The 19,387-nt window shown below is 40.0% G+C and overlaps 2 protein-coding genes across 3 annotated transcripts in view; one reads left to right on the top strand and one right to left on the bottom strand.

The window, feature by feature from the left end:
- WNT2 (Wnt family member 2) overlaps positions 1-19,010 on the bottom strand; it is a 40,322-nt gene extending 21,312 nt beyond the window's left edge. Inside the window, exons 1-4 of one of the 2 annotated variants that reach the window (XM_063445093.1) lie at positions 18,985-19,010; positions 13,978-14,044; positions 2,113-2,342; positions 1,116-1,393 (exon numbers count right to left, since the gene is read on the bottom strand). In XM_063445093.1, coding sequence (XP_063301163.1) covers positions 1,116-1,393; positions 2,113-2,338 — 504 coding nt within the window. In that variant the 5' untranslated portion in view covers positions 2,339-2,342; positions 13,978-14,044; positions 18,985-19,010. Of the gene's footprint in view, positions 1-1,115; positions 1,394-2,112; positions 2,343-13,977; positions 14,345-18,984 lie in introns of those variants that run through there. The other variant, XM_063445092.1, reaches the window with a different exon arrangement.
- The window catches only part of ST7 (suppression of tumorigenicity 7), a 366,953-nt gene that overhangs the window by 129,511 nt on the left and 218,055 nt on the right, over positions 1-19,387 (top strand). The window lies entirely within an intron of this gene.

Here is a 19,387-nt window from a genome sequence, read left to right as displayed (position 1 = left end):
GAGATGCATTGAATAAATGAGTCTCTATGAGGAAAGTTCAGTGTCTCCATGCAGAGGGTGGAGACACTGAATGGCAGTCACACTGTGCAGCACTGCCCCAGGAAGCACCTCTAGTAGCCATCTAAATGGCCAAAAGAAGGCATCCCTAGACTGTAATGTAAGCACTGAAAATTGAGATGCACCAGATTGCCATCAGGAAGATAGGATCAGTAGATAAACTGCATCAATATCAGTATGTTAAATAGCTACTAGTGCTCAAAGGAACACTATAAGCACCAAAACAACCTTATATTAATGGAGTGTTTTGGTGTATAGATCATGCCCCTGCAGTCCCACTGCTTAAATGTCCGTCATTTAGGAGTAAATCGCTGTTTTATGCAGCTCCAGCCACACCTCCCGTACATGTGATATACACAATTCCTGATCTGATGTTTAAACATCCTTTATTGCACAGTCTGTTTAATTTAGATGTTTTATCTCCTACTCTGTTTATAGCAAGAGCCTCCTCTGTGTGATTAAAGTTCAATTAACAGAGCAAGCGATAAACATGTCTAACGTAAACACATCGTGATGTCAGATATGAATCCATTTTTTTCACGCAGGCTGTGTGAGTCACAGACGGGTGGTGTGGCTAGGGCTGCATAAACTGAAAAAATAGGGATTTATCTCCTAACTGGCAGTGAATTGAGCAGTGAAACTGCAGGGGCATGATCTATACACTAAATCTGCTTCATTAAGCTAAAGTTGTTTTGATGCTTAGAGTATCCTTTTTGACTCAATATGAGTAAGATGAGGTATGATTTAACTCAGCCATTGGACAGAATGAGAGGTAAGGCCAAAATAAGCAATCTAAAAGTGCTACTAGAAAGAAACAGCCATAATATAAATAAATGTCCTAAAAATAGGACACATTACAATTCTAAGAAGGTTGAGATATTCCACTTGGTTAAAGCACCAACTCTAGTTTTGGACCTATTAGTTCATGGTGCGTTTAGGGATTCATCTTTCTGAAGTTGGCAACAAGCGTGCAGTCAATACATTTCAAAGTATCCTTTTCTGGTAAAACATCAATCAACTATTATATTCAGTGAACGAATTGACGCAAAACACAATACCTTCCTTCCAGCCATGTTATTGTGAAGATTCATCAGAGCTCGAGCATCTTTCCCCTTTCTCTCCTTTGCATCTACAAAGGCTCTGGCAAACTTGATGCCATAGTCTATGTTATCACTGCAGCCACCCCAATCAAAGCTGCCTCTGTGGTCTTTGGAAGGACCTTTTCTGTTAGGATCACAAGAGCACGACTTCAGTTCTCCTTGGCTGCAAGCCCTTGTGATTGCAAATACCACTCCTGCAGACGAAATGGCATAAACGAACGCCGACTCTCGACTACCTAAAATGCAGTAAGGGAAAATATTATATATACATACCAACATCACTGTCATAGCATGTCAGACTATTGTCATAAATGTATGGATTTCAGATTATCCTGGATTTAGGAGCGTGTGTTAGAAGACAATTATTAAATTAAGGATTTCTACAGTTCATTTCTACAGTTCATTACAGTTAAATTAAGGATTTCTACAGTTCAAAGCCCACAATTTAAAAGTATTGATTTTTTTTTTTAATGAAAACTTTGGCCTTTGTGAAAACCTATGCAGACACACACACTGACTCATAAAGACTCACACTCGCTTACTGACTCATAAAGACACGCACACATTGACCCATGCTGACGTACTGACACTAAAGCGTGGTTAGAAATTATAACAGGTACAGAGGGAAAAGTCCACTTAGTAGTGTAAACCACAGCCTCAAAAATAAACCCAATAAAAGCAAAGCGCATAACTTCTGTTTTCATTCTTTTATAAAGAAACATTAGCAGACTCCAACACTTATGTATTTGGAAACTTCTTAGTACGGCTATTTTCTTTTCAAATCCCTGGACCGCCATCTACAGTACCATTAACAACAGAAAAGTAATATCCAATTTTTTTCTCCATGTTACAGACACCCCATCAGATAAACATGCAGACTTTATGAAATAAGGAACATCCATAAACTGAATATTTATGACTTTTACATTTTTTTATTTTATTTTGGAAGACTTACTGCGTAAAATTAATTTTCCAAAAAGGCTTTGACCCCTTTCAAGGGTCTTGCAGTTCCATCGATGATGTCGAAACTGGTGTTGACATTCTGTGGTCCACTCGCTTACCCCCAGACCGATCACATGCATAATTTCAGGGTAACGTTGGCAAAGCTGTCGCTGACGAGTTACTAAGCCCGGTACATTATTGCACATTACTCGGGAAGAGGAAGAACTAACCGCTCCCATATACCTGTAAAAACATAACCATTCGTTCAGGAGAATGTTTATAAAGATAACTAAACTGTAAAATGACTCGGACAAACTAAAATATTAACCGCAAAAACATTTAGAATCACAGGAAAGGGTGAAAAATTTGGTTACGCATACTAATATAGATCCGAAATTAGTAAATAATACTACACATTTCTATAAAACAAAAACAAAAAAGGGGAATTATAAAATATATATTTTTTTTTAGGGTGAAAAAAGGAAATCAGAATTGTTTATCCAATCATAAAAATTGATTTAGAATAGAAAAGATATATAAACTTCTGTGCACAAGCACCTGCTATTTAAAGGGGCTCTCTGGACCCATAGCGCTCTTTAGCTAACTAATGCTTTATGTGTGAAGAGTGTGTCCTCTTTTCTTCATTTTACAAAAAGTACAGATTTCAGAAAAAAATTAACCTTGTTACACCCCCTGCCTGTCAAGTAAATAACTGGTCCTTTTACTACCTGGTTTGGTTAGCTCAATGAAGTTAAATGCAAAAGACAGACAATTGCCCAGAACACCTGCCTTGCAAAGACTTCTCATTGAGCTGCATTGGGAAGTCTGTGATTGGACAGCCACAGAAAGTCTGGGAGGGGTTAGAAGGGCAGGGCTTGCAAAGGCTTCAGACAAGAGACTTGCAGCTTTTGCAAACAGTTTTTTATATAAATCCTCAATGAAAAGAATGCATAATTAAATGCATGCAAGTTTTCATTGAGGCTATATCTACTAAGTAGTGATTTATATTTATTTTCTAAATATGGCCAGCAGAGAGTCCCTTTAAAGTGATTTCAACCTAGTAGAAGGAATATTTATTACAGGATTACTAAAAAAAAAAAAAATAGCAAATATAGAGTGGCATAAAAATTTGTTACAAACTAAAACCTTGTTAAAATTGTAAAACAATGTCAACGTTTTTTTTTTTTTTACTTGTTAAAGGGACTCTCCAGTGCCAGGAAAACAATCCGTTTTCCTGTCACTGCAGGTCCGCCCTCCCTCCCACCCCCCATCCTAAGTTGCTGAAGGTGTTAAAACCCCTTCAGTGACTTACCTGTATCCAGTGCCGATGTCCCTCGGCGTTGGTTCAGGGACCACCCACGCTCCTCCCCCGCCGCCGAGAGACCTAGTACGCATGCGCGGACGCTGGCAGGGGGTGATCTGGTGCGCATGAAAACTGCAATAATTGCACCTGCAGGGTTAAGGGTAGTGGGAGTTGGCACCCAGACCACTTCAATGGGCAGAAGTGGTCTGGGTGCCTGGATTGTCCCTTTAATAAAGAAAATGAAACCAATCACCCCAGGTTATCTTACAGCACTATAATCCTATTACCTTAAACCGTCACACTATATATTCACTGTAGAAGTTTAGGAAAACTCAAGGTTGTCATCACCTTGCATGTCCAGTTCTAGAGCTGGACTGTGCGATTGACCCCCCAGTTGGCATCCTATGCAATCTAACCCAGAATGCTTTGCTCTAGGGACAGGTTACTTACAGACATGTGCAGGAACTACATCCACCCCTAGAACTGAAAACTGGGTATCAGATTTATATTTACTATATCTGCTAATCTATATATACGCTAACAAACATTTCGATTTAAAAAAGATCTGTCATCTTATACGTGCTATAAAAACATTAACAAAGTCTGCAGGACATGAAATAGATACTATAGTACTAGAAATACAAAGTTGTATTCCTAGCACGGTAGTTCCCTCGTGGTCCCCCCCACCCCCGGAGTGTAAGGGTTAATAAACCCTTACTGTACTTACACGATTGTCCCTCGACAGGAGCTGCTAATGCGCATGTGCGGCAAACGCAGCAAGCGCATTAGGCCCTCCCTATAGGAAAGAATTGCTGTAAAGAATTGACTGATGCTGGATGTCCTCGTGCAGAGCGTGAGGGCGTCCATCGTCCGTTAGGTGACCAAATCGGAACACATGTGAGGGAGAAATAAATTAAAAGTGGGGGACAGAGAAAGATTAAAGGGGGGGGGGATTGGAATGGGAAACAGTGCACAAAACACACCCACACATACACACTAAAACATCACACAAATAGGTTATTGCATTCACACAATGGCACTTTATGAAACACTTAAGTCACACACTAGAACTCTACATATATGCACCCACCATTCACATGCACCAACACTTAACACAAATATGCTCCTACATACACATCGCCATTCAGCCACATACTCTGAACCGGTCATTCCCACTCACTCTGTCACATTCACACACTTGGCCAAGTGTCTACTACCCCCACGCACCTTGCATTTATTGCTATCCAACTACCCACCTAGTCATAATTATCATACAGTCATACAACAAGCTAGTCACATTTATCCATCCGATTAAATACACCAAGCTTCACATGTGTGATGGGCTGGGGCACATTGAGGAAAATGGCCTTGGGGCAGCAGAAAGGGTTTATCTGGCCCTGAATATACACACACACACACACAAAAAAGATCTTCATGATCCTTTCTTCTGTTTCACTTTCAGGACCTAACCTAGGAAGTCTCTCCACTGGCCGTCCGAGTGACTAGAGCTGTTACTAGACAGCAATGTAATCACTGCCTTTTCTATGCAAAAGCAGTACTGTATTTACAATCCTAAAACTGCAGGACAATGCTATATACACCAGAACAAAACCATTATGCTGTAGTTTTTCTGATATATAGTGTCCATTTAAAAGCTCCAAGACCATGTATGCTTCTTGCATAGAATAAAAAGCAACAAGGTCTCCATCCTCTTGCACACAGGTGCAAATACCGGACATGTTTTGCAGTGAATTACTGTAGTTATAAGCCTCACCCTTCAATGTCTGACATCTAAGTATTTGTACGATGGACAAATCGTGTACAAATCCACAGCTTCCCTGATAAACGTCTTCATAGCTTACTCTGAAGGTGTCAGAGCTGCAATTATGTCGGACATTCACTCACAAAACGGTAAATGTAATTATGAAATTAATGTCATAGCATCCCAGCTGGGAAGAAAAATCTGCGGGGCAAAATTTATGGCATACGTTCAGCCTCTCATGGATAGATTACGAGTCTAGAGATTGACTACTTCCTGATCTGGGCAGAACTCATACCGAAGCTGGGAATCAAATGCAGAACTTAAAAGGTATCTTCCATTTTTCTTGTTACTTAATTGAATTCTTTACCTAACTATGAGTCCCTTCCAGTCTTCAAAGGTTACTTGAAGCACCATGATCACTTCCGTAATGTCGTTAAGAAACGCTGCACATACGTAGTTTGACCCCTCTGCTGCTGGAGGTGTAACTCCACCTTCAGTAACATCAACTATATTTGCGGGCTGGTTAATGTCAATTCTATGGAATTGCACAGAATGTCTTTCATTGGGTCAGGGAGGTCAGCTCAGTCTCTCAGCCAATGAATGGCTTCCAGCTTCTGGAGCTCTGCAGAAGTTGTATGTACGTCACCAAACCATCAAGGCACCTTGAATCCCAGCAGAGACCGAGGTAAGAGGGCAAACCTTTGCTAAATGGTTTTCCCCATTACCGAGGAACCAGACCAGGGTACTTCTCACACCTTAACCACTGCAGTGGGCTGTAGATATTATAATGCTAGACGTAATCCTTTCAAGGAACAGACTTGAATTACAAATGTTAGTGTCCTTTTCCTCAACTTATTAGACTCTCTACCACCACCATCCGGTGTGTAAAGGGCTCCCTCGGCACTAGATAGGTTTCCTCCTCTTGTAACGTCACGGAGCTGGTCTGACTTAAAGTGCCTGCGCGGCATTACAGCTTTCTCACAGTAAAGCATGGAATCAATGCTTTCCTAAGGGAAATTTTAAGTCGTTACACGCCGTCATGCAAAGCATGAGAATGTCCAACGTCATTTCACGATGTTGAACTCTTTAAGGGAGCAGGAAGCACCTCTGTGGTAGAAGTTGCATAACGTCTCAGAAAAACCTCAGACACTCACATGGTTAAAATTACTATCCAGCATTTCTCCAGCAAACTCCAAACTCTCCTTTTACCCATCTCAAATCTCACTTGCCCTACCTCTGCAACCTCACTCTAAATCTCTCCTCTCAACTAGACATCATGGTACCTCCTACATTTAAACGTATCAAGCGTTCCCAATTACAACCCTGGCACACCAAGCTGACCCGATATCTCCCAGATTCTAGTGCTTGCATACAAGTCCCTACATAATGCTGCTCCAACCTACCTATCCTCCCTAATACACAAGTATGTCCCGTCGAGGCCCCTGCGCTCTGCCAAAGACCTACGTCTATCCTCTGTCCGTACTCCCACATCTGATGCTCGTCTCTAAGACTTCTCCAGGGTTGCACCTTTTCTGTGGAACTCCCTTCCCTTCTCCGTTAGACTTTCACCCAGTCTCCACTCCTTTAAAAAAATCTTTGAAAACTCTCTTCTTCAGGAAAGCATATCATTTAAACTGTTAGCAGGGTTTTATTCTCCCCTCTCCCCCTCCTCCCATGACTCTCATTGACTACTTTTCTAGCAACCTATTTCATCACCCCTACTTATACCCTCTGTATCACTTTACCCCACTCCCTCTAGCATGTAAGCTCATTGAGCAGGGCCCTCAACCCCTTTGTTCCTGTTCCATTTGTCTGGTTACAATTACGTGTCTGTTAGTCCACCCTTGTACAGCTCTACGGAATTTGTTGTTGCTATATAAATAATAATAATAATATGTAAACATCTAGAACCAGGACGCATGTGTGGAATGCCAGGAACGCCTACCAGTAGGTAATATATGTAAGAAATACGTGTTAACCTAACAATTGGATAATAATCATTGTAATATGGGTGTGATTTTGTATCTTCTCTATACGTAGGGAATACGTCATTTATGGTATATATTTTTTGTTCTCTTGTTGTTTGGTGCCCAGTGTATCGTGTATTTCATAAAGCACTGTGACATTTGCAGGTGCAAATAAATAAATGCTTTCGTACTTCCAATGACCTGTGTCAGACGTGTCCCTGTATCATCTGAGACTGGAGAAGTTCCGCAACACCTCTAGTGTCTGTTTGGAAGACACTTGACCCTGTGATGTAAACATGTGGGTCTTTGCTTTTTTTCCCAAGTGGAGGCAGGATAGAAAGATCTATTTACTAGAAGTTCTCCCTACTCAAGGATGCAATCTTCCAGTTTAGCTGCAGCTGCACTCATTTTCTCGTGCACTCTACCTTGCATGTGTCACGATACTTTACCTTTCCTCCAGACGACGGCACGGCATGTCGGACGCCGGACGCTCCACACACGCCCCCTCTGATGACGCGGCACTGACGTCATAACGTAAAGTATTCCACGCTCCATGACATTTTGGGGCATGGATTTAAAGCAGCAGACGCTCCACTATAAAAGGGCGCCTTTTGTCCTTGTTCAGTGCCCTATTGTGGTTCATTGTTTAGTTCCCTCTAGCGCTAGCTTATTTCTGTCTCGGTATCTTCGTATTTGGACTCGGCTTGTGACTTTTGACTAATCTTCCTTCTGGTATCCTGACTTGGCTTGTTTTCTCGTTCTTCCTGTTATCTGGTTCCCTGACTTGGCTATTCATTATCGTTATCCTGATATCTGGTTTCCCTTATCCTTGGCTATCCTCGACTATTCTATCTACGTTGAACCCGGCCATTCTAAGGTCCGGAAATACGTTTTCTGTTTGGGTTATACTTTGCATGATTGGGTCACTTGTCGTGACAGCATGAATTAGAGTGCACAGTAAAATCATAGCTTTCGAAGATACCACAAGGTCCTCCATAGATGATCTTTCTCACATGTGCAAAGGTATCCCTTTAGGACTCAGTGGCGTACATACCGCGGTCGCAGGTGCGACAGGGCCCGTCACTCTAGGGAGCCCGGCCGCCCTGCGGACCCCTGCGACCAAGTACCTGTTGCCATCTTTTGTGGCCCCCCGGCCAGTGCGGCAAACCACCAGGGCCGCCGTCCAAGAGGTCCACCCGATGGAGATGGATTGTCAGGGAGCGCTGCGGCGCTTGAACAGCGTGACCAGGCCCCCTGTGAAGAGATCACACGCTGGGAGGAAGGGACTGCCGTCACTCCTCCCAGCATACACAAAGCCCGCGCGGGAGGCAGCAGAGGAGGGAGTCAGAGTGGGAAATCTGACTCCCATCAACCTGAGCCACCACTGGACCCCAGGTTTTGTGTGTGTGTGTGTGTTTGTTTGTTTGTATGTGTGTCTGTCTGTATGTGTGTATCTGCCTGTATGTATGTGTCTGTCTGTATTTGTGTATCTGTCTGTATGTATGTGTCTGTGTTTGTCTGTCTGTATGCCTGTCTGTTTGTATGTATGTGTCTTTGTATGTATGTGTGCCTGTCTGTCTGTATGTATCTGTGTGTATTTTTGTGTCCGTCTGTGTGTGTGTATGTATGTATGTATGTGTGCCTGTCTGTTTGTATGTATGTGTCTTTGTATGTGTGTGTGTGCCTGTCTGTGTGTGTCTTGGTCTGTATGTGTATGTATGTGTCTATGTGTGTGTGTGTTTGTCTGTATGTGTGTCTGTCTGTATGTATGTGTGTCTTGTGTGTGTGTGTGTGTGTGTCTGTATGCGTGTATGTGTGTGTGTGTCTTTATGTATGTGTGTCTATATGTATGTGTGTGGGTCTGTGGGGGGGGGAGAGGAAGCGTGGGGAAGATGGAGGGGGATTGTGTGTACGCCACTGCTTTAGGTATCTACTGTGCAATAGAATAAATATTTGCTCCAAACTGCAGCAGTCCCAATTTGATGGGAAAAGCCCATTTAAAGCTGAACTTTTTGCCAAAATCTTGCTCTTACATGAGACAGAGAAGTACCCACTTTAAAGATATATTTTGATTGCATTGAAATTTCTATCTTTTGGGGGGAAAATATCAAAGTCAGTCACCATTAGTTGCTAAATAGTATGCAATGTGTTTAGTCAACCCTATGGCACTCAGAAGGTTAAACACATTCTATTATAGCTAACTCGCTAACAACCAACACATTTATTTCATTAGCTGCTACCTGAAAAACTACCCTCACTACTCCATCCTACCCATCAATGTATCAGCACGCATTAGGAATTTCACTGCGTATTCCTATTTATCATTTTTAACATGGTTCCTTGTCTGATTACACGAATACCAATTTTTTTTTTATTTTTTTTTATAGCTATACAGATTGTTTCAATTCCCATTTTATATCCCAATTTCTTTTGTTACGTTCTGGCTCGCTGCCACATTTTCTCTTTTTTTTGTCTTCGCAAATATTTCATTATGTACAGTTGAGTTTTCATTCTTCATGATACCGAGTTAAAAACGGCCCTGCTCTAAAATACCAATAACTCCCTGTGGTAAGAATCACCTGGTGTACTCTCTGTCTACACATACTCTGTTAGGAGATCTTACACAGCTACTCTCGTATTGCGTGTGTTGTTTTACCATTTTTATATTTTTACTGCAGTCACCGAGGTAGGTTGTTCTTGTCCGGTTTTCTATCTTGTTACTATTCTGTAAATGTCCTGTTTCACACTTTCTATAAAGTCCCGAAGTTGAAACCCTTGTTCTTAAACAACAGACCTCTTTACAGGTCAATGTGATCAGTCTTGTGAATTATCCAAAACAGATCCTCCTTGATTTCCTTAAATTACCTGGGACATATTTATCTAAGCCAAAGTTCTTGACCTTTCTGACAAAGGCAGGTCCCTATTCAATTTCTCAGTTACTTATTGAAGGATGTTAGCTGTTTGTCTGTTTCCTCATCCTCTGTGTAATTTCTGTCGCTTTACAAACAAGCTATCAAAGGGGAATCGTCACATTTGGACGTTGTGGTTCTGCTGTTCTTTATAACTTCCATCATGTGTCCAGCAGAAGCCACCCTATAAGTGAGCATGCCAACAGCATTTGGAGTATTAAAGCTACCCCAAGATATGAAACTGCTGCTTACCACTGCTACACTGTACTTTTCTAAACATAAAAAAAATACAATGTTTACAAAAAAAAACTAAAAATACAAATTTAAAGTTCACTGTACAGATCTGAGAGAAAATATACATCAGATATCACAGAACTTGAATCACAAATCTGTTTACAATCTCAACTGCGTCTGTAAATATTTAGCATATCATTTGGGTTCCTTGCAATTTTAGTTTACAAAAGACGATACACTACAGACAAGATTTACAATAAAACATGTAAACTGCAATGCACAGAAACAACAGACACAACAACAGATGGAAACAGGTTGAAGATGGTAACTTTTAAAAAGTTGAAACACATCTCCCACTCGCTTCACACTGAAATCCGCTGGTTATCAAATCATCTTGAACAAGGGCCAAAGCATATTTTTCTATGTTGGATTGTAGAAAAAAATCATAATGGTAATGACGTACAGGTTTTACTGTAAATTATTTTTAATAAAGTTAATTAAGATGAAACATGCTAATTTAACAAAACATTTTATTTCTGAAGATATTGGTAAAAGAGTTGTGGATGCTCAGAATAGCCTTTCTGTACAGGCGGTAGATATTGAGAATGTGGGAAGACTTCAAGGTGGCGTAAGCTAGATACATTGGAAGAGGTTAAGAGAAGGTGTCACGTTGAAAGCTGTGCATATCACCCAGGAAACCAAGAGATAGTCTCTGCGGATTACAATGTTACAGGTTCTGTTGGCATGACCAACAATTGCTAGATGAGTTGTGGCTGCTCTGGGTATCAGGTCAAGTAAAAAGCAAATAGTAGAACGTATCTAGCAGAATTTTATATATAGCGGCCTGAAACTTGCATTGCGGTGGGAGTGGCCAGAGGGGTATTCTGGGAAATTTAAAGTGACATGACCTACTATCCATTTCTGTAACTTAAAATGTCATGTAAAAATGTATATATGTATTTTCTTTTCACAGACTAATTCCTGAGCAAATGTACAACAGTTTAACCCCTTAAGGACTCATGACATATGTGACATGTCATGATTCCCTTTTATTCCAGAAGTTTGGTCCTTAAGGGGTTAAAGACAGATCACTGAATTGTATTATTATACGTTATATACCTAAACATCCCAAAACACAGACCTCTAGGAGAAGAGGGAAATTAAGATATAATATAAGGACATACATTGGAGCCAAAAATATGGACTATCCCCTACTAAAGGCAGGTATGGCACAATAATCTACTTATTTACCATTAGATTGCTGCTGTAAATTCCGTTCATTTGTATAATTATATCACAGATATATTTAATTTGATACTTTTCCTGTGGCACTAGGGAGTTTTAATCCAACTGATAATGTAAAAAGCTATAATAAGCTATCCATGACAAGTTTAGCAAATCATTTATTAATAAATACTATTCAATTATGTCCCTACTATTTGGTTTTTTTTTTCCAGAACAAATACACATTAAAACTCCCTGCAGATTTCATTTAATTCTGTCCAAGGTGGTTTTCCAATGGGGTGGAAAGTAGGAAGAAGTGAGTTTTATGCTCAAAAGGTTACCTGAAAAGAAAAAGCTGAGCTGGAGAAGGTTTACCACTGCCAAGAACTTAATATTTTTTGCCCCCACCATTCACAGTTTAGTGAATAGAACTAGTGGATGGACTCCCCCCCCCACTCCCTACCCTCCCCATCTCCCTGGATTCACCTCCATTGAAACAATATAGAATATATAATAGGATTATTATATATAGCATTCCCGTATTTACCCCTAAAGCATCAAGCACATCTCAAACAGTGTAAAAGCAGTCATCAATCTTCTTTATCCAATGCTACAACTTCCATAGTGAAAAATGACTATTTAATTCTGATATTCTTCCCAAAACTAAACTGGTTGCATACCAAGTGGAATTAAATGATAAAAAAAAAAAAAAAAAAAGAAAAAAAAGAAATGTTACTCATGAGACTTAGCCTACAGTTAAAATCGGGTCCACGACTAGAAAATGATTCTTCTAACGAAACGTGTGCTGATCTCATCCATGCCCAGATGTTCCCTATTAGCAACTGAAGGATGGAGAGGCATTATTCTAAGGCACAAATCCAACTTATTACAATCTATTCTAAAACTGCAATATCAATAAATGTATCGCCGGACCTCCTCTGCTGGGCTCGGTGACCATTAAATCGTTTCACTACCAACATCTCTAAAATGAAAGCTTAACGGACAGCTTCAAAATGTGATAAAAAAAATGAGAGCAATAAAATAGTTCTTCTTAAGCTACCGGTACACATGAACCCCTTAAGGACCAAACTTCGGGAATAAAAGGGAATCATGACATGTCACACATGTCATGTGTCCTTAAGGGGTTAAAACCAATTTTAGGGAAAAATCAAATCGTCAGTCTGACGTATCACCTGCGCCCTGCATGAAAAACATGCATGGCAAGCTCGTGGTTAAAAGCACTGGGACTAATGGAAATATGTTAAGGGCATTACAATGCAGCAAGGAGAAACCGAAATAGATGCATTTATGAATATACATGCGGATACTCAGCAACAAGCAAAGAGATACCCTTTATAAAATGTTTAACTATTACATGACTTCACCAGTGCTTGCTCCAATCATCCATATACCCGGTATTTACAGGGTTATCCTCTAAAGTGGGAATTCAAAGTGAATTTAAAATGTTAGGCCAAGGTAGTCAAAATAGAGAAATAAATCCAAGAAGCAGGTATGTTTTCAGTTCGGCTATTATGGTCTGAATTTTAAACTCAACCTTGAATTCCCCAAAATTTGCATTATAGCAGCTAATCCTTGAGGGTTACACGGGTGCAGATCTCGGGCCTCTCCAGATGTTTTGGGTAAAGCTACGTAACTCTAGCAGTTGCAGTCCAAAAACTGGTAAAAGCAGGTGGTTAAACTCCAAAAACAGGTGGGGAAGGTAGTCTGACACCGAAGCGAAATATATTTTCTGTAGTTCTCTGACAATTTTAAAGGCTGACTGAGAATCATGGGAGTCGTGGTAAAAGATTATGTTATGAACCAGCTTGACGTCCCAGCTAAAGTATATTCTATCTGGAATAAAAATTATTTAAAACTCCACGTTATTGTGAGACTCAAACTACATATTGTAAGGGTTAACATAGATATTACCGATTTTCAAAAAGCAAAGCATTATTTAATTCTAATTCCTGATCCGGTACATATGCCAATTTAATCCGTCACTAAAGTCATTAAAGTATAAGCTTCATAGAACAGATAATCGAGATATATGACCAGATCCAGTCGGCTGTAGTCCTCGGCTGGTCGATTTACAATTCCGCTTTACATTGACTGTTTAGTGAATGCACCTTTACATTATCAGAACGTGATTGGCTTGCTAGACGATGCAGAAACAGAAATTGAATATAACATGCTGTCTGCATGTTAAACACTTTCCTCCTAAGGGCCTGTAATTGATTGCAATAGGCAGTCTGGGAATAAGCGGTTAAACTAGGACTATTGGAAAAGACAGAAAAAAAAACATTAAGGATGATTATCTCATAAAATCTTATAGGATAAGAAGAGAAAATTAAAAACAAAAGGACAAATGCACTGGTAAACTCTGGCAACAACATATATTTATAAAGTAAAAACATATGCAGTAGAAAAGAATTTGGCAGAAAGTTACCTGCTGATGGGTTTAAAGATTTCAACTTACCACCATGAAGTTGCAGTCTCCGGTGTTAGGACCAGCAAGAGGACAGGAGCATGAAACCAGATGATGTCTACGAGCAAGGTGTTCATATTAACAAATGTTCAGAACATATCAGTTGAATCACAGAAACCCATGGGACTGTAGAAGAGTTATTTTTACATCAAACACAAACTCTTAAAAACATCGCTGGATGCCACAACTGTCCATTCGAAAGCCACAATTTCACATTAAGCTCTGATTTCTCGTAACGCAGTAAAATGTAAAAGCTACAGGAGAAAACGAATGGCTTGTAACGTCCTCGAATCACTTCAGCTTGGACAAGAAAAAAAATAAATGTTAGTAAGAGAGACAATGGCAAAGGTTTGATAGCTCGAGCTGTTTCGCAGTGAAAGCACAGTTCTGGGGCTGATAGACGATGCTTGCAGAATGGGTGGGTTTTATTACACTGATGGATGGAATGATGTCAAAAGACAAGAGGGGTTAAGAAAAGGGAGGGAAGGGAAGAACACCTTTGATTGACAATGAAACCCTGAAGTCACCTTTCAGCAACGTGAAACCCAAACATGTCCGATCAAACGCATCGCAGTGTGTGAGCAAGCTGAATTAATATGATCCATGTGTCTCGTCCTCTATATGTAATCCAGAACTTTACAACTCAAAATATATGTGTGGAACGGAATGCATTGCACTCTCTGTATTTCTCCTGCAAACATTCCTTCTAACGGCAAGTTTTACCGAATGCAAATGGGTCTGTGGCTTAATGTAATAAAATAATGAATACTAATCGCTCATCTCCTGCATTCTTATTTACCGAGCAACATCAAGTCTGAATAAGTCCATTTAAAGGAAAGATGCCAATGTTTAACCTTCAAGGTACCGTACTTGTCCTCAGTCTGGTTCAATGTCAATTTTTGTACTGATACGCATAGATGTCGAACATGGTGTGTGTTTATACACAAATATAAAAGCAGTGCTGTAACAACTGGGGGTATTTATGCAATGTAGCAATAATAGTAAAATTTAGATCATAATAGCCACGTTGGATAAACTCTTCCACTTAGCTATTCTAGTGTCATCGCACCACAATCCCCGATTTTAGTGAATAAATCCCAGTGCATTCACGGTTATATTATAAAGTAAAAACGCTGCTGAATTAATTTGTTATAGTTTATAACTTTTCTAGCACAATGGCGGTATATGTAAAATATGAATACGGTCATAAATGAATCAAGCAAAAAACATGTACATTCTCTATACAGTGTGCAGACTGGCGCAGGTACTCCATATTCCTGGGGCGGGGGAAACACATTCGTTAGAAATACTAATTTCAGTAACCGTGTACACTGCGGAATAAAGATGAAAACCACACCAAAAGCAATGCATTGCTGAACTCAACAAGCCCTACACGGCTTTTCACCAAATAAAAAAAACATGTTTTTAATTAAAAACCAAATCGCAAAAAAGGTAAAAGGTGCTGATTTGATATTATTTTTCTCCAACTTTGGCTATTTTAGCTTTAGTTATGCACTGCAATGTTTAGAACCACAAAAAGGAAGCTGGTAAGATGCAACAGAAGACTGGTAGATAAGTGACCTACTGCCATAACCAAAAGATGTATCTAGTATCTAGTGTCACGCCCCTGCAGGCCACTTTAGGCATTGCGCTCCAAGTTACCATGAACAATTTCTTGATGGTTTTGAGTCCACAATTTGAAATGCGTAGAAAGACTATTTATGTTTTATAATCTCAGCACTCGTGTTCTATAAGCTGAGCAGGATAATACGTCAAGCTGCTGTCAATCAGAACTTACAACTAACACGGCAAGTGTTGGAGGACAGATATGTTTAATTTTTAACGTCACTGAGCTCTGCAGTATATGCCATCCTATTGAAAATGTTATTTAAAACGAACAGATTTTAATCTTACAAGGCTATAAAAAAAACAAAAACTTAGTAACACTGGCTATATCTCTGCCACATCGTGTCATGCCACCAGTAATTCAAAATACACCAATTTTGGTGAGTGTTACTGTAATTTTTATTAAAAATGTTTTATTTTTTATTTTAACATGGTGAGGCCATATATGTGATTTTGTAAGATTTGAAACTGTTTTTTGTGTGAATGCATGCTACGCCCATGAAGTGCATTTTGTATAAATTTAAAGGGACACTATAGTCACTAGAACAACTACAGCTAATTGTATTTGTTCTGGTGAGTAGAATCATTACCTTCAGGCTTTTTGCTGTAAACACTGTCTTTTCAGAGAACATGCAATGTTTACATTACAGCCTAGGGATACCTCCACTGACCACTCCTCACATGGCTACTAGAGGTGCTTCCTTGGGCAGTGCAACACTGCCATTCAGTGTCTTCACCCTCTGCATGGAGACGTTGAACTTTTCTTATAGAGATGGATTGATTCAATGCATGAGGAGATGCCGATTGGCCAGGGCTGGTTTTGGCTTGTGCTGGCTCTGCCCCTGATCTGCCTCCTTGACAAGCTCAGCCAATCCAATGCTTTCCTATAGGAAAGCATTGTGATTGGCTCAGAGCAGCTCTTCTGATGATGTCAGTCAAGCAGGCAGATCACGGACAGAGCCAGCAGCAGCAGACTAAAGTAAAGGTAAGATTTTACTATATTTAGGAAGGGCAATGGGGCTAGATGGTGTTTTTAACACTATAGGGTCAGGAATACATGTTTGTGTTCCTGACCCTATAGTGTTCCTTTAAGTCATTACGGAGCACTGCTATAAAGGACACCCAGAAGATGTTGCTTCTTGAGTTTTTATGCTACCTTTCATATAGAAATGGGTATTGTGGAGGTAGACAATATAGGTATTAGAAATGGTGCCCTTATACCTATAGCCATATAGCATATTACAATAAAAGTATTTTTGGATATTAATCATTGATTTTGCAAGTTTTTATTTATTAGTTTCTGGAGTTGGGAAAACAATAACACCTTGCAGATTTAACAACTTGCAAAGAGCCTGCAAATATCTGCAAGGAGGTGAAACGGGCAGACAAACATCTCATGTACTAAGTAGGCAAAGGTGGCTCAGTCAGGGGAGAGTGACAATTGAACGAGAGCGTATTTCACATAAGGCTGGTCAGCCATTTAAAGGGACACTTCTGCTTCTTGTATAGGTTATGGAGCATAAAGTCACTGGGACCAATAGCGAATTGTGCTAAACTCAAAACCAAATCGCAAAACTGGTCACAATAGGAGAGTTGGAATATTCTCCAAATGCATCTGTAATCATGTCTTTTCCCTCCACCTATAAGACCCACATTGCAGGTCAATCTGTTAGGATCATGTGTACACACCATGTTACACTTTGCACATTTGAAGGGAAGCAGGGTCTTCCCTTTTATGTCAGAATACAGAGAGCTATCTGCATTGCTTTGCAAACAGTTGCAGCTATAATTAAAGGGACACTATAGTCACCCAGACCACTTCAGCTCAATGAAGTGGTCTGGGTGCCAGGTCCCTCAGGTTTTAACCCTTCAGATGCAGCCACTCCAGCCACTAGAGGCTGAGGTTAAGCCAGCCTCTAGTGGTGTCTTCCGGACAGCCACTAGAGACGCATCTGCGATGCTGGAGGTTTTTAATGCCTCCATCGTGCAGAGCGTCCATAGGAAAGCTTTGAGAAATGCTTTTCTTTGAACACTTTAAATGTGCGCGCGGCACTTGGTGCGCATGCAGCTCCACTGACGTTGGACAGGGGGGATCTGAGGTCGGCGGGGGAGGAGAGGTCACCAGCGCCGAGGGATCCCGGCGCTGGATTAAGGTAAGCTGCTGAAGGGGTTTTAACCCCTTCAGCGCCACGGGAGGGGGACCCTGAGGGTGGGGGCACCCTCAGGGCACTATAGTGTCAAGAAAACCGCTTTGTTTTCCTGGCACTATAGTGATCCTTTAAGCAACAATAGAGAGTACTAAGTAGAGCTTAACTGCAATAGTACATCGTACCAGTCTGTGCGGATACTAACATGGGTGTAAAACCAGCCATTAACCTATCTCTGTGATAAGAATTTCCCCTTCGCTTATTACACCTTTTAAATGCAAAATATGACCATAGGGGTCTATCCAGGTCCTACCATCTCTTCTACCGCCTTCTTAGCAACTTACGTTCTACTTTCCTTACCGATATACATATTTTTTTTTAGTCCCCGTTTCCCTTCCTTATCGAGTTAAGAGGTTTATGTTACTTTCTAACGTCACAATCTGCACAATGTAGCGCCCTCGACATTCTACTTGTTACAAAACTGTTACCGTAGCCTTTTTACAGTTTATTTTGGCCATTGTGATTGTAGACTAACCGGGAGACATTGATTTGTGTCTCCACTCCAACATGATTATTTTCCTCTCGTTAACTGCTGACTTTATGCTTAAATACTTGTCTGTATAACGGACCTTGTTTTTTTTACTCATAAATAAAGAATAATATATATATATATATTTATTTATTTTTAAAGCCATTATTGAGATTGCACTGGGAAAGGTCTCATGTTATCAAGAGTTAATTCTTTAATCCTAATAAGGGGGTAGCTTTTTTGCCTCCTTTCTTATTGTTGGTCTTTAAAATTCTTATATGCTTTACCTAAACAGATAAACTTCCAAACAAGCAGGAGTATTGCTAGAAGATATATAGGGGAAACCCAGTATTGCTCTATCCACGTCACATTCTATCTTCAGAACATTCGCTAATGCTTTTTTTTTTTTTTTTTTTTTTATCTGAACAAATCAATGATTCACAAACTAGACAGAATTATTGCTGATGTAAACTGGGCTTCCATTTTTAGATCATGATACAATACCGATTTAAGACATGATTTCATTTTGGGTAAAGTCATTGGGAAGTTCATCATCTAATTTGAAGACATTGAGAGCATCTCGTGTAATAAACAGCAGAATTGCTCTCAAAAGATTAAAGAATGCATAAAACGGCATTCATTAGGCAGAATCAAATTATGATGAAAGGCAATGACATCAGGGGGCAAATAACTTACCGAAATTTAAAAAGGAATTGCAGTTCTTCCTCTCCAATCATGGGCTGCAAAATATGATGCTTTTATGGCCCATCTGGAATAACATTAAAAATTATTATATATCAGAGTCAGTAGCTGAAAGGGTTTATCATCAAAGTGAGACTCAAACGTGAATTTCAAATTGAAGGTAAAACAAGCAGTTATGTCTTTATGTCTCCCAACCGTACCGATTTTGGTGGGACAGTCCCAATTTGTGGGTTCTGTCTTAGTTCCAGTGATTTTCACATTTTAATTTAAAATAGCTAAACTAAAAATAAAGATGACAGATTCCCCCCCAATGTGGCTTTTGTGTCTGCAATCAGTAATTTTTGACAGTTTATAAGTGCAGATTTCAATTGAAATTGTCACTTTCATAACTGGAGGC

This window comes from Pelobates fuscus, chromosome 3 (genome assembly GCF_036172605.1).
Source record: "Pelobates fuscus isolate aPelFus1 chromosome 3, aPelFus1.pri, whole genome shotgun sequence".
NCBI lineage: Eukaryota > Metazoa > Chordata > Amphibia > Anura > Pelobatidae > Pelobates > Pelobates fuscus.
This window is presented reverse-complemented; position numbering and strand designations above follow the sequence as displayed.